Source organism: Neltuma alba, unplaced genomic scaffold, assembly GCF_004799145.2.
Source record: "Neltuma alba isolate B1F8T4 unplaced genomic scaffold, ASM479914v2 tig00012473_pilon, whole genome shotgun sequence".
NCBI lineage: Eukaryota > Viridiplantae > Streptophyta > Magnoliopsida > Fabales > Fabaceae > Neltuma > Neltuma alba.
The window spans coordinates 22,346-37,055 of NW_021636948.1; the positions used below are offsets into that span (position 1 = coordinate 22,346).

The window sequence follows — 14,710 nt, forward strand, 5'->3', positions numbered from 1 at the left end:
GTCAAGGGTACCATCAGCTCGAGTTTTAGGGGTTAAGACCCACTTACAGCCAATAGCCTTCTTTCCTGCCAGTAGATCCACTAAGGTCCAAGTGCCAGTCCGGTTAAGGGACGCCATCTCCTCTTCCACAGCAGGACACCAACCCAGGTTGGTTAAAGCTTCATGAAGGGTCTTAGGTATAGAAATAAAATCTAAACAAGAGACAAAGGCATAAGAGGCAGGGGAAAGGTGGTTATAAGAAACAAATGAGGAAATAGGATGGGTGCAAGTGCGTTTACCTTTACAAAGAGCAATGGGCAAGTCAAGTGAAGGATTTGGATTAGGAACAAGAGGTGTCTTGAAGTTGGAGAGAGGTATAGGCTCAAGATGAGAGATGCTCAACACAGGATCCGATAATAAAACAGACACTAGAGGGCCAAAATCTGGGATGGTGACATTGATCTCCTTGGAATGTCTTGTGTAGACACGAGGCAGGGATGGTGGCACAGGAGCCAAAGTCGGAGCAGGAGCTAGAGGTGGTGGAGTGGGTAGCGGGAGAGCAGGGTACACTAGAAGGTCATTCTTTTCCACAGATGGGGTAGGGGCAGGTGAAATGGACGGAAAAAAGTATGGAATCGATTCCTAAAAGGTGACATCTGTAGAAATGAGATAACGATTAAGAGTAGGAGAGAAACACCGATAGCCCTTTTGAACCTGAGAGTAGCCAAGAAAGACATACTTAAGGGACTTCGAATCTAATTTGGAGACAGATGGTCGTACATCCCGGACAAAGCAAACATAGCCGAAGATCCTATGATCAATAGGAAACAAAGGTTTTGAAGGGAAAAGAGTAGTATAGGGAATGTTACCATCAAGAACCGAAGAGGGCATGCGGTTAATGAAGAAGCAAGCAGTGGAGATAGCATCAACCCAGAAAGTTTTGGGAACCTTCATTTGAAACAGAAGTGCTCGTGTCACCCCTAGCAAGTGGCGATTTTTACATTCTGCAACACCATTTTGAGTTGGTGTATTAACACAAGAAGATTGATGAAGGACACCATTTTGAAGCATATAGGATTGATACGTGCTAGAAAAATATTCTTCAGTATTATCACTATGTAAAGTGCGAATGGAAGTATGAAATTGAGTTTTAATTTCCGTAAAAAAAGGCACAAAAATGAGAGAATAATTCAGAATGACTTTTCATTAAATATAACCAAGTTGTACGGAAATAGTCATCAACAAATGTAACAAATATTAAAACCCACTGTTGACTCAACAGGACACAGACCCCAAATATTAGAATGAACTAGCTCAAAAGGGGATGAAGCCCCATTTATTGACTCGAGAAACTAAAGGAAGACGATGATTTTTGGCAAACTGACACGACTCACAATCTAAAGATGACAAATGTTGAAATTGAGGATAAACCCTTTTTAAAGAAGACAAAGACAAATGACCCAAACAACAATGTGCTTTAAAAGGAGTGAGGCCATCGGCACAAGCCACGACACGAGACCCTTGCTCGTCAAGAAAATAATGTCCACCAGATTCATAGCCCTTACCAATAATCTTCTTCGTCAAAAGATCCTATATTAAGCAATGATCTGGAAAGAGTGAGACCCAACATTTAATTGACGAGTAAGTTTACTAGGGGAAAGCAGATTAAATGCAAGATCAGATACATCTAGCACAGATGACAAATGAATGGAGGGGGTAGGTTTAACAGTGCCTGATCCGAGGACCTGGGAATGGGAGCCATTGGCAATAGTGATAGTTGAAGGATTGGCATAAGAATTATAGGTGGAGAAGAGATGGCGGTTACCTGTCATGTGGTCAGTAGCACAAGAATCTATGATCCATTTAGAGGAAAAAGAGACAAGAGCAGTAGCCTGATTACCTGTAGCAGCAGGAGCACTCACGGGTGGTGTGAGAGATTTTAATTGAGCATATTCAGTAGCAGAGATTGTGACCTTATCATCAGCTAGCTTTGCCACATGTGCAGCAAAGTTATTACTTTGTTGTTTATTTTGTAGCTTACAACAAGTACGCTTTGTATGGCCCGATTCCTTATAGTAGTAACATACCACCCCACTTGAATCTGGAGTAGTTTCCCCTTGCTTGGAGCTGCCATGGTTAGTCGTCCTACCACTATCATTTGGGCCTCCACTAATTAGAGCACTGACAGTAGCATTAGTAACTAGTGATGAAAGATTCTCAGTCCTCATCACACGAGAGAACACCTCTTGAAGGGTAGGAATCTCAGAACCAGATAGAATTTGAGAGCGAACAGTTTCATATTCAGGCGGAAGACCAGTGAGAAAACTCATGATGGGCATGTGCTCTCATTGGGCCTGTTGGACCTTCAGATCAGTAGTAAGAGGCATGAGAACATTCAATTCTTCATACATTCATTTAAAATCCATGAAGTAGGTCTTAAGAAGGTGATCCTGCTTCTCTGCATGATAAAAAGCTTTGCAAACCTCATAAACACGAGAAATATTACCCTTGCCTGAGTATAAAAATTCTAAATAATTCATCAGTTCTTTGACAAATTCATAATGAGTAATAGAAGGAATAATCTCACTGTCAATAGAGTTACAGATTTGTAAGAAGAGCCGTGCATCGTCTCTTAACCATGACTGATGAGAATCAGTTATTAGGGGAATCGACAGTTAAATGATCCTCCTTCTCAATGCTTTGCAAGTAAATACGGATGGTCTTACTCCCATCCAGATAATTTGTCCAGTTTAATTTATGCTCATTAATCTTAACGACTAGTAGAACTACTTCAGAAGTAATTGCAGACTTATTATCACCCATGAGAGATTAACAGAAAAGATAAAGAATAATTTTAACAGTGATAAAAAAGAATGAATAGCCACAAATGGTCACACTAAGGACTAACCAGTAATACCCAATGTCAGTTTAGGCAAACCAAAGACAATAGTATGGAGACTGGAACTGAACGCACAGTAACGTTGCCTCACAGAAATAAAAACAAATCTGAATCAAAGCAAGGAGGAAGACCCAGATCAAAAACGCACCAGAGATGATCCGGAAAAGAGAAGACGAAGCCAAGGAAGGGCTTCAACGTTGGAAAGTAGCCGGAAAACGATCGGCGCATGAACAAACCATCACTGGTGACGGTGCGTAGATCTCATGCGCTAGTAGGACGGTGACGAGACTCTGGGGTTTGTCTGGTTTAGACCTTATGACTCCCCTTGACCAGCGTGTGCTCCTACTCGATGACAGGAACGGATGCCCTAACGGTAGGCACAAAGACTGACACAGAACCACTAACGTACAGCGCACCAGAGTTCAAACCAGAGAAGAAAATAACCCTAAAATGCTTGCTTTAATACCATATCAAAGAGAAAAATAATGTGAAATATATTTCTTGTATATTCATGATCAGAAAGGGGGAATATATACACAAGAGAGGAGCCTCGGTCATTAATGGCTTATTATTAGAGGATAATATCCTATCCTATCATATCTGATTTGATCCTATATTAATTACAATATATTTACATATCTTTACACTAATTCTTATCTCAAATGGATTCTAGATGATTTTTTCATTAACATGCTTGCTCTTAAAATACTTGATTTATCTCAGACTAGCATTGAGCATTTGCTCGAATCTATATCTAACTTGGAAATGTCTCATTGCATTATTACTCTCACGAGGTAGAAAATTAAATTACATCCCTTCATTAGCAAAACTGCAGCGTTTAATAGAGTTGGACCTTTCATAGACTACCATCATTGAAGCACCTTGTGACCTGGAGTTGTTGGTCAATCTTCGATTGTTGAATCTACATGGTACAAATCAATTGAAAATGTCATCATCGGCAATATCCAAAATGAGCAATCTACAAATTCTGTTGATGAACTGCATCCTAGCATTGATGGATGTGGGTAGACAAGATCTACAAGGTTTGAGAAAGTTGGAAGTTATATCAGTCAATTTTTGTGATATTGAAGAGTTTAATACCTTTGTTAAAAGCTTCCTAAACAAATATCATAGACTCAAAGGTTATTATCTAAGTTTAGCCTCGTTACATTATGCCGCTTTCTCAATTGAAAGAGTCTACCACTTAAAAGGGGTTGTTTTATATGGTATTGATTGGGTAAATAGAGTAGCGATACTTCCAGGAGACGTCAAAAGGTTGATTATAAGCAGGTGTAATGATTTGACAAGGATAACTACTTGCCTATGCCATGCTTAGGGGTGGGAATAGGCCAGGCGGCCTGTCAGGGGCCTGTGGCCTGGCCTGTAAATGGCCTGGCCTGGCCTGGCCTATTTAACTATCAGAACAGGCTCAGGCCTGTGAAATGGCCTGTTTATCTTATCAGGCTAGGCTCAGGCCTGATAATCAGCCTTTTAGGCCTGTTAGGCCGGCCTGTGCCTGTTTTTTTTTTTTTAGGGTTAAAATTGTAATTTCATAGGGGGTGAGAAATTTACCCTAAGTCACTCGGTCACTCCTACTCTCCCGATCTCCCCGCTCACGCTGCCGTCGCCACTCGCCCGTCTCTTCTTCAATCTTCAGTTCTTCGGCTTTGGAGTTTGGACGGTCCCATTTCATTTTCGGCTCTACAGACTACGCTTAATCCTTCCAGATTCCAGTCCAAACAGCGTACAGTGGAAGTTCCAGGCTTCTCTACTCTCTGGTCGGCGCTCGGCAACAGAAAATAGCAAACGGCAGAACTCAGAAGCTAGTCGACGGCGGCGCACGGGCTGATAGCGGCACATTCAGGTACCCACTAGCTAATCGCACACGCTTCCCTTCCTCCCTTCTTCTTCCATTTTGTTCTTCGGTTGACCGCTGCGTTTTTGATTCCATCATAGATATAAATCTGCTGCCTCTGCATTTTCGATTCCATCACATATATATATGTATTATCTAGTCAAGCGCTGCCTATTGATTCTTTTATTTCTGGATTGAGAATACCGAGTGTTGTAGCCTGATTGATTCTTTTATGGTTCAAACTTCTGATCTGCCGAACGCCGTGCAAAGACCCGAGTGATTTAGCCTTGTTTGTTTGCAAATTTGTCTCCCAAAGCTCTCAGCCTCTCACTTACATTCAGAAGTTGCAGTCCGAGTTAACATTGGCAGAACAAGTAAGTTGTAAGTTTTCTCTTTGGTTCACAAATTTAATGCATTGATTGTGTTTGCTTCTGAAATTATAATTCGTGATATGAATGTCCTTATCCTGGGAGAAAGGGGAACCACTAGAATAAAAATATTTGCATCGATCTGTAGACTGCTTCTTCTTCGTGTTTGCTTAGCCTGAGGACGTGTTTGCTTCTTCTTCGTGTTCTTATCTGATGAATTAATCCAAGGTTTGTGATTGATATATAGGCTGGAGTCATTATTAGTTTTCTGGTATTTGTGATTGATATATCGGTTGGAGTCATTATTAGTTTTCTAGTAATAATAGTCAATTCAGGTAGCTCATCAATCTGTTTCATATCAGATTTGCTGAATATAATGGTCAATTCATCAGCTTTATTTGCATTGCTCTTGCTGAGGACGTGTTTGCTCTTGCTCGTTCCTCTTATTCAGTATATTAATTTACATACTCTTTATTTTTCTGATTTTTTATTGTTATTGAGTTCTAGTTAATGTCAACTCCACTTGGAAGTGAAACAATGTCATCCAATTCAGTTCCTCCTAATACAAATGCAATTGAGGTCAATCAACAAACACCAACAGATTCTAGTCAACAAACTAATGATGAGAATGATGGTGGTGATTGTATCATTCAGAAAAAGAGGCGAAAGACTTCAGGTATTTGGGAGGAAATGGATCAAGTTGAAACTGATAATGGGCTCAAAGGTAGATGCAAGTATTGCAAACAACTATTTGCATACTCAGGCAAGGGAGCTAGCACTTCCCATCTTTGGAGGCATGTTGGATCTTGCTTGCAAAGGAAGTTGCACACTTCTTCACAACAAAAGCAACCCACCATTCCATTCCAACCTTCTAATCAGAGTGTTAATCCATTTATAGCACCTGGTGCGAGATATTCTAATGAAAAGATGAGGGAAATAATGGCTACTGCAATTATGGTACACGAGCATCCTTTTAACATTGTTGAGGATGAGGTCTGGATGTGGGGCTTTCAGTATGCAAATTCTGAATTTCAAAAAATTTCTCGCAAAACGGCAAGAAGTGATTGTTTGGCCATATATGAGGCAGAAAAGAAACAATTAAAAGCTCTATTACAAGGTGTGAGCAAGATTAGTTTGACCACTGATATGTGGAAATCAGCTCACCAAGTAGCTGAATACATGGTTATCACTGGTCATTTCATAGATGCGGGGTGGAATCTGCAAAAGAGGGTTTTGAGTTTTGTGAAAGTTCCTGCTCCTAGACGGGGAATTGACGTGGCAGATGCTATTTTCAAGTGTTTGAAGGCTTGGGGGATTGAAAACAAAGTATTTTCTGTTTCAGTTGACAATGCTTCTTATAATGATTCTTGTTTGAGGGCTCTTAAAGATACCCTATCACTTAGTAGTTCATTGCCTCTTGGTGGTAGTTTGTTTCATGTTAGATGTTGTGCACACATACTAAATTTGTTGGTGCAAGATGGCCTTGGTAGAATTAGGGACATCATACATGATGTCCGTGAGAGTGTGAAATATATTAACTATAGTGATTCAAGGCTGAAAGCATTTTATGATGTTGTTGAGCAGAAACGGTTGAAGGAAAAGAAGCTCATCATTGATTGTCCAACAAGATGGAATTCTACATATAAGATGTTGTCTACTGCTTTGAAGTTCAAGGTTGTCTTTCCTGCTTATAAAGAAAGAGAGCCACATTACAACTATGCACCATCAGAAGAGGATTGGAATAAGGTTGAGAAGATTTGTAAACTTTTAGAAGTGTTCAATCTAGCAACCCATGTCATCTCAGGTAGTGAGTATCCTACTGCAAATTTGTACCTTCCTGAAGTTTGGAGAGTGAAACAAGTAATTGATAATGCCATAGAAGATGATGATTTCTTCATTACAGACATGGCATCCTCAATGAAAGAGAAGTTTGACAAATATTGGGGGGAATGTAATATGTTAATGGCTATTGCAAGTGTTCTAGATCCGAGGTGCAAATTATATGTTGTTAATTATTGTTTCCCTCTAATTTATAAACCTGATTATGTGGCTTCAGAGAATGTGGATAAAGTGGTGAGTAGTATGAAAACAATGTATGATGAGTATATTAGCATGCATAAGGGAGAGACAACTATGGGTAATGAACTTGTTAATGCTAGCAACAACTCTCCTGTCAATGTTTCTGGTTCTTCCATAGTTACTGGATTCGACCAAATCATGAGTATTGTTCGTGAAAAGCAAGCAATTCCCCCAATGAAATCAGAATTGGAAGCTTACCTTGAGGAGGGTGTTTACATTCCTGATGGTAGTTCTAACTCATTCAGCGCCTTGGAGTGGTGGAAAAATAATAGTCTAAAGTATAAGATTTTGTCTAAGATGGCAGCTGATGTCTTAGCTATTCCAATTTCAACAGTGGCATCAGAGTCCACATTCAGTGCTGGTGGCAGAGTTATTGATGAATATCGTTCTAAATTGAATGAACAATCAATTGAAGCACTTATTTGTGGTGGGGATTGGCTTCGCAATAAGTATGGTTTGAAAAAGAAACCAAAGGTACAAATCTTGAATTATAAAAATAATACAATTTCTTATATTTATTAGTTATTAAATTTTGTTATGATCTAATATATATTTGATTTTTTCTTCTCAGGTGTTTGAACAAGAAGAAGAAATTATGTTGAAGATTTAATGCTTTGTAGTTGTATGATTCGTTATAATTGTAACAAGAACAATTGTGTTAATTTGATTATTTCATATTTTGTTTGTATTTTGGATAATTTGGATGAAGTTATTATAATTTTGAATGGATTTATTTATGTTTACAATTTATTAAAAAATCCAGGCCTCTTAACAGGCCACAGGCCAGGCTCAGGCCAATTAAAAGGCCTTTTACAGGCCACAGGCCAGGCTCAGGCCAACAGGCCTCATCACAGGCCTGGCCTGTTAAGGGTGAGGCCTGGCCTGTTTCCACCCCTAGCCATGCTCTATTAATTCATAATAATAATAATTTAGCAAAAAATGAATGGTTGGAAATAAGGGAATGCGATAGGCTGGAGTACTTGTTCTGTGTCTCTCCAACTTGCTCATTTTGCACCTCTGTCATATTAAGTCAATTGCTGCACCTTACTGTGCTGAAAGACTTGAAACAAATAGTGGCACAACTTCCTTTATCATTGGATAGCCCGTTCCTTTATCTCAGAGAACTAGATATTTTTGGATGTAGCATCATGAAGATTTTGATGACACTAGCATTATTAGCACAACTCCAAAACCGAGAGACTATTTCTGTTCGAAGTTGTGAGTTGATGGAAGAAATAGTTGGAGAGAATTATTGCAGTGGTAACACTTTTAACCCTACTATCACTCTTCCTAGAGTGAGATCTTTAAAGCTGAATTTTCTATCAGAATTAACTTTTGTATTCAGGGGAACCATGCTCTCTCCTTCTCTCCATTATTTTGAGGCCTACCATTGTGAGATACTAAGTCCTCTTCATATAGAGACCAGAGAAGGATATAAGCTACAAATGCAGAAGGCATGGATGGGACAAGAAATCTATTGGAAATATGATAGTCAGGTGCAAATCTCCTCCGAAATTTGACTCTCTTTTTTTTATTATATATGGATGCCATCATATTATTTATGTTCATAGTATACGCATATATGAACGTTGCAATTGTCTGTGTTTGCTTTATTTTTCTTTATTTTCATTAAATTTGGCTTTTCAATTACTCTATGTTTGCCCTTATTTCACTCTATTGTAAGTCTACCAAATTGTTTTTGCAATAATGAAAGTTGACGATTTCTTGATTAAATTTAGGGGACAGGTGCACCCAACATCCTAAACTAATTTTAGATGTGCATCCAGCACCCTAAACTATCAAGTGGTGCAATTTTGTTCCCAATCTATTAAAATATGTGCAATTTTACCCAAAGCTAACAGACTCTAAAACGTTTGTTTTCTTCCCCATCTCGCTCCCCCGCTCTGTCCGTCTCTCCTCTCCTCCTTCCTTTTCCTTTCTTCCCTTTTGCATCCATATCTAATTTCTTGGAATTTATAGTTGATTTACATCCGAGTAATTTCCCTGTGCTGTGTTTACTTGATGCGTTAATAGTTACATCCACTGAGATTAATTATTGTGCAAAATCTTCTAACACCATGGTTACTACTATTACAAATGTGCAGAGCTATAACCAGTCTAAATATTCCTCAACTACACACATTATGTCCTTCCAGTATTAATTTTTGTTTTTTCGAAGGTCCTTCTAGTATTAATGAGGTGAAGTGTTTTTTCCCCTTTTTTTTTAAATATTGATGTTGGAAAACTATTCCATGCCTTCTCTCGAGAGATTTTTCATCAGACAATTGTAATTGATATTAGCATGAGATCGTTAGGAAAGACTTTGTAGCAAATGGATGTAGCACTGTTAAGGTTCTTGTTGGACCAAACTTCTTCTAGATTTTCCTGTTGACTCGACACGAGTTATACTTCTTTTTTTTTTTTTGCGGGTTCTTACTTATTCCCTTTGATTCCTTCTTTTTCTTGTCTTGGGTTGTTTGCTCTTAAATGCAGAAAGAAAGAGAAAGGAAGGAGGAGGGGAGAGACGGACGAAGTAGAGGGGGAAGGAGATGGGAAAAACAGATATTTAAGAGTTCGTTAGTTTTAGGTAAAATTGCATATATTTTAATAGATTGGGAATGAATTGCACTACTTAATAATTTAGGGTGCTAGGTGCACCTTCAAAAATAGTTTAGGGTGTTGGTGCACGTTTACCCTTAAATTTATGTCCTAAACATTCATTGACATATTAGGAAAATGAGAGATTTATTAATTTTGCTATTTATTTTTCGATAATGTTACTTTTTCTGTTTATATATGCTTCTATGGCTTTCATCATAAAAGCACTAATGATTTCTTATGAATTTTGTTGTTAGGTCTTTTTTATTTTTGGTTGGGGGTTTTGGGGTTAGCATAGAAAATGCACTTAGATCCAATCCAAAAGTATAAGACAAAAACATTCTTCCTCCTCCTTTTTAATGGTGAAATCATCATAATTATGTAATGGATCAAAATTAAACTAATTAAATGCTACTAATCAACTCCCATTGATTCATTTGAACACAACTTAATAGGTAGAAACTCCTTAGAATCGAATTCGAACCATTCATAGAGCCTAATTTCAGACATCTCAAAATCCCAAAATTATAAGGTAGAAGGGTGAAAAATCAAGTTAGAATACCTCCATTAGGGTTTATCAAGCCGTATAAGAGGAAAACCGCTTTTCTTTAGAGTATCTTTTCTTTCCTCTCCTTTGTATCGATCATTTTCACCAATTTAAAGCACTCAGCCTAAGTCATTTTTTTGGAATCCTGAATTAAAATTAGGATGTTACACGGACTAATTATTGTATTAAGTTTTTCATGTTTTTAAATAATGCCATCAGATTTAGGCTGAGTCCTAATTAGCTCTGTGTGTGTGTGTAGTATAGGTCATTTTGTCACAGGAATTGTTGATCTCTCTCTCTCTGTTTTTTTTTTGCTTGATATATGGTTGTGAATAAGGCATACATAAAATTGATCTGATCTTCAGGAACAGGAAGACAAATACATAGATGAAAATTTTTGGCATGGGATATGAGAAGGCTTCTTTGTTTTATGGCTCTTGTTCTATATATAGGAGTATCCCTTGCCTCACAATATTGTGCCATTTTGGTTATATCGTGCACTGCACTTAAGGTCTCCTGGAACCCAAAATGATTGTGTTACAAACTCGAATTATGTAAGGTTCGGATGGTAAATCTCTATGTTCTCTCTGCCCCTTCTATAATGGTTTACCAAGGATGCCCCTGTTTTATCCAAGGAACAAAAAATCAGACCGGTGACTAAGCTGGTCGAGACAGTAGGTCAAGGGTCACTGGTTGGACCGTCATATAAAAATAATACAATTTAATTGGTAGCATTAAAATAGAACAATCCTAATACCTATTTGACTATTCTACTTTTAGATTTCATTCGCATGGATTTTTATTCATTGGTCTAGATTTAAAAAATTGAAAAAAAACAAACACACACAAATTTCAATTTGTGAAACCCATCTCAGCGAAATCCCTCAAGCCTCAAATAAGCTCTTCTTAGCTTTGCGTCAATGGTTACACGGCTAATTGCAACCCACAGAGACAACACTGAGATTTACCATGGAGAAGATCTCTGCAAGCATAAGTCGCGCGAGCTGCTGGATGAGATTTGCCTACCCAGAGGATTGCTCCCCTTGGACAACATCATTGAGGTGGGTCACAATCGCTCCATTGGCTTCGTCTTGCTCAAGCAGAAGTAGAGGAAGGAGCACAGGTTCAAGGCCATTCGACGCCTAGTTTTGTACGAGTGCGAGGTCACTGCCTTTGTCGAGAAGCACTGGATGAGAAAGGCGGCTGAGGTGAAGAGCTAGGAGCTGTTCTTTTGGGTCACTATCTCTGATATCTTCATTGACGATCCTAATTCTACTAAGATCACCTTCACTTACCTCAATGGCATCTCCAGATCCTTTCTGACAGCGAAGAAAACCGCAACTACAGTGAGGGTTGATTTCGGCTACAGATTTTTGATTTCGGGGGAGTGACGAAAATGGCTAAGCTGAAGGTTTAGTTAGTGATTGACTAATTTGAGAATTTTTGAAGCTAAGCGTTGTTGCCTTGCTGGATTTTTTTTTTAAATTTTCAACTTGAAACGTTGTTGTTTCATTAGTTGAAGGGCAAAAAAAAAAAAATCAAACGGGGCAATCCATCTACCTGATCAATTACCCAGTTTTAACCAGTTGAACCGGTTTCTAAACAGTTTGACTGGGGGCGGTTTTTCATCAAACCAGACCAGACCAGCAATTGGTTCACCAGTTTTTCGATTGAACCGGCCTGTTCGGTCTACTTTTTTTTCTTCTTGGTTTTATCAAAGCTTGGTTATTAGCATCATGAATCCTGATGATTATTAGAAAAAGCAAATAATTAACTCACTCATTTTGCCATGGATATGGGTATGATGGAGTAGCTATTTTGGCCCCTTGGTAAGTAACAATTATTTGGGTTTAGCTTTCCCTATTTTTACATTTTATTCTGTAGTTTTTAACAACTGTTTGTTCTAAATGTAACTTTTGACATGTAAACCTAATTGTCTTTTCTTAAATTAGGCATGCTACGAGAGAAATGATAGATCATTTTGATTGTTATCATATGAAATCATTTTTTGTCTTTCTCTTTCATTTTACGCAGTAAAAGGTTGAGTCATTGGCTTATTACTTTTGTCTTCAATCTACCTTATATAGTGCAAACTCCATTTTGCTTCTATGAGTTTTACAACCTCTTCGACTTTTACTTGTGATGGGATATTCAAAATACACTTACTCTGTGATCAGTTGTCATTTTTTTACCTTAAATTTTTTCACATTTGAATTGTCCTCACTTAAGACTAGGGGTTACTAGACTTAGTTTCCACTTTCCACCTCTTCTCAGTATTATAAAATATTTTCATCAGTTTAATCTATGTCTATAAGTGAATTGTGTGAGTTTTCTAGATTTTGTTTGTAAATTTAAAATAGAGAAATCATTTATTATCATGAAATATGGGATAGGAAATAATTAGAACTTTATTATATTTTTGTTACAAATAAAGAAGAAGAATAGAAAAGAAAAGAATATCAATAAGTAGGTGTGCACATGGGTAGGGCTGGGCAGGGCAGGGCAGGACCCCTGTCCGAAGTAAGAGCTTGCAGCCCGATGCCCAACCCTGCCGTTGAAGCCCTAACCATTTTGGGTAAGGCATGGGCAGGGCGGGCTTCATTGCCCAAAGAGTGATGCCTTGCCCTCATGTCATGGAAAAAAAAAATTCTATCCATACCTAAAAATTACATTTTATAATTCTACATTTTAACACATAAAAATCATCTAGAAATAATCAAAAACAAGTGAAATCATCCAGAAATCATCCAAAACATATTTTAACAATTATCCAATTAAGTAACATCAATAATCCATTTAAAGCAAGACAATCTCAATATTATAATTGAAGCTTTACTCTCCACAATTTCCACAAAAAGATAGACCACCTGAAAAAATACAAATAAAAACAACTATAACTTTAACATATTAGAAACAAAACAATTAAAAAAATGTACTTCTAAATTTTAAAGAATGAATAGATGCACCTTACCAACTTAGCCAATCACGCTTATAAATTACCCTTCAATCACCAATCTCCCCTCCAGATGTAGCAGCACCTAGGAAAAAAAAAATCAAAGAATAATTACACACCAAATTATGAAGTAATATATATATATGAATTATTGAGGTTTAGGAAAGAAGATTACTAGCAAGTTGAAGGATATTTTCTGACTCATCAAAATTATCGAATTCACGAAGCTTGTCAACAAATTCAGACATTGATTGCCCAGGTTGTAGCCAGTTTTGGCTACAAATTAATGCTTCTGTCATTTTAGAAGACAAAGAACTCCTATAATGGTCAACCACACGTCCTCCAGTGCTAAAGGCAGACTCAAAAGCCACTGTAGAAACTGGCATAGCCAATACATCTCTTGCCATGTGAGAGAGAATTTTATATTTTTCTGAATTAGCTCTCCGCCATAACAGTATGTCAAACTCAGCTGCAGAAGGGATCTCATCTTTTGAGTCTGTTGCTAGATATCTATCTAACTCAGTTTGAGGATCTGTTGAGGTTCTTTGTTTCATAGATTCTAACCACTTATGACCTGGATCCTCTTCACCACCACCACCACCACCACCATCATCAAAAGAAGGCAATGAAGTTCTACTTACTGTACTTGTGGAGATAGTCCCTGATTCAATAAAAGTCCCAGCAGAGTATTCATTAAACAACCGATACAAACAATTTTTGACCCTCTCCTTCATAATTAAAGATACTTCATGATCAACATAAAGACGATCAAACATATGATGCACATATGCTAGTTTATATCGGGGATCCAAAATGACAGCCACAAACAGCAATGGATTCATATTATTTGTTTAACCCCAATACTTGTCATACTTCACCTGCATGCTAGTGCTCATTTCTCTCAACAAGTTATTAATATTATTCATGATATTCTTTTGCAGCATTTTTTGAACATGGGCAATCTGGTGGAAGCATTCATTTGATGATACAGAAAGGGAGCTTGAAAATTTCAATGTAATGTCATAAAAGACCTTTAAGAACTTGATAAAGATTCGAGCATTATTCCAATCATCAATAATAGGACCAGAAAAGTTATCATCATGCTACCGTCTAGCAGAACTAGAAGCATCACGCCTAGAGCTTGAAGTGCTTGAGCTGAAGTATGAAATATAGTCATCATCTTCATCACGCATTCGCTCAAATACTTTTTGAAATTTCATTGCAGCTTCTAACATTAAGTACATTGAATTCCGTCAAGTAGTTACATCAAAGCAAACAAGTCTCTTGGTATCTATTTTTTCAGCTTCAACCCAAGTTTTGAATCTTAGAAAGTGTGAGGGAGAAGAATGAACATATCTCATAGCATTTCGAATGGCTTCAAAGCTGTCTTTCATTTCTTTAATACCTTCATTGACCACCAAATTTAGGACGT

At 37.7% G+C, this 14,710-nt stretch overlaps 1 protein-coding gene across 1 annotated transcript; it reads left to right on the top strand.

Moving 5' to 3' along the window:
* Positions 1–3,031: 3,031 nt before the first annotated feature.
* Positions 3,032–7,790, top strand: LOC114727425 (zinc finger BED domain-containing protein RICESLEEPER 2-like). The gene is made up of 6 exons (XM_028914134.1): positions 3,032–3,128; positions 4,301–4,377; positions 4,606–4,742; positions 5,050–5,107; positions 5,609–7,654; positions 7,752–7,790. Exons 1-6 carry the CDS (start codon positions 3,032–3,034, stop codon positions 7,788–7,790), a joined length of 2,454 nt encoding a protein of 817 aa, XP_028769967.1.
* The last annotated feature ends 6,920 nt before the right edge of the window (positions 7,791–14,710 follow it).

What these genes read in the sequence shown, in the direction of transcription:
- LOC114727425 (XM_028914134.1), top strand. Translation starts at nt 3,032, where the DNA reads ATGATCCGGAAAAGAGAAGACGAAGCCAAGGAAGGGCTTCAACGTTGG. An exon ending in GCTGATAGCGGCACATTCAG is followed by an intron (nt 4,743 to 5,049) that starts GTACCCACTAGC and finishes TGTCTCCCAAAG; the next exon opens with CTCTCAGCCTCTCACTTACA. An exon ending in AGTTAACATTGGCAGAACAA is followed by an intron (nt 5,108 to 5,608) that starts GTAAGTTGTAAG and finishes ATTGAGTTCTAG; the next exon opens with TTAATGTCAACTCCACTTGG.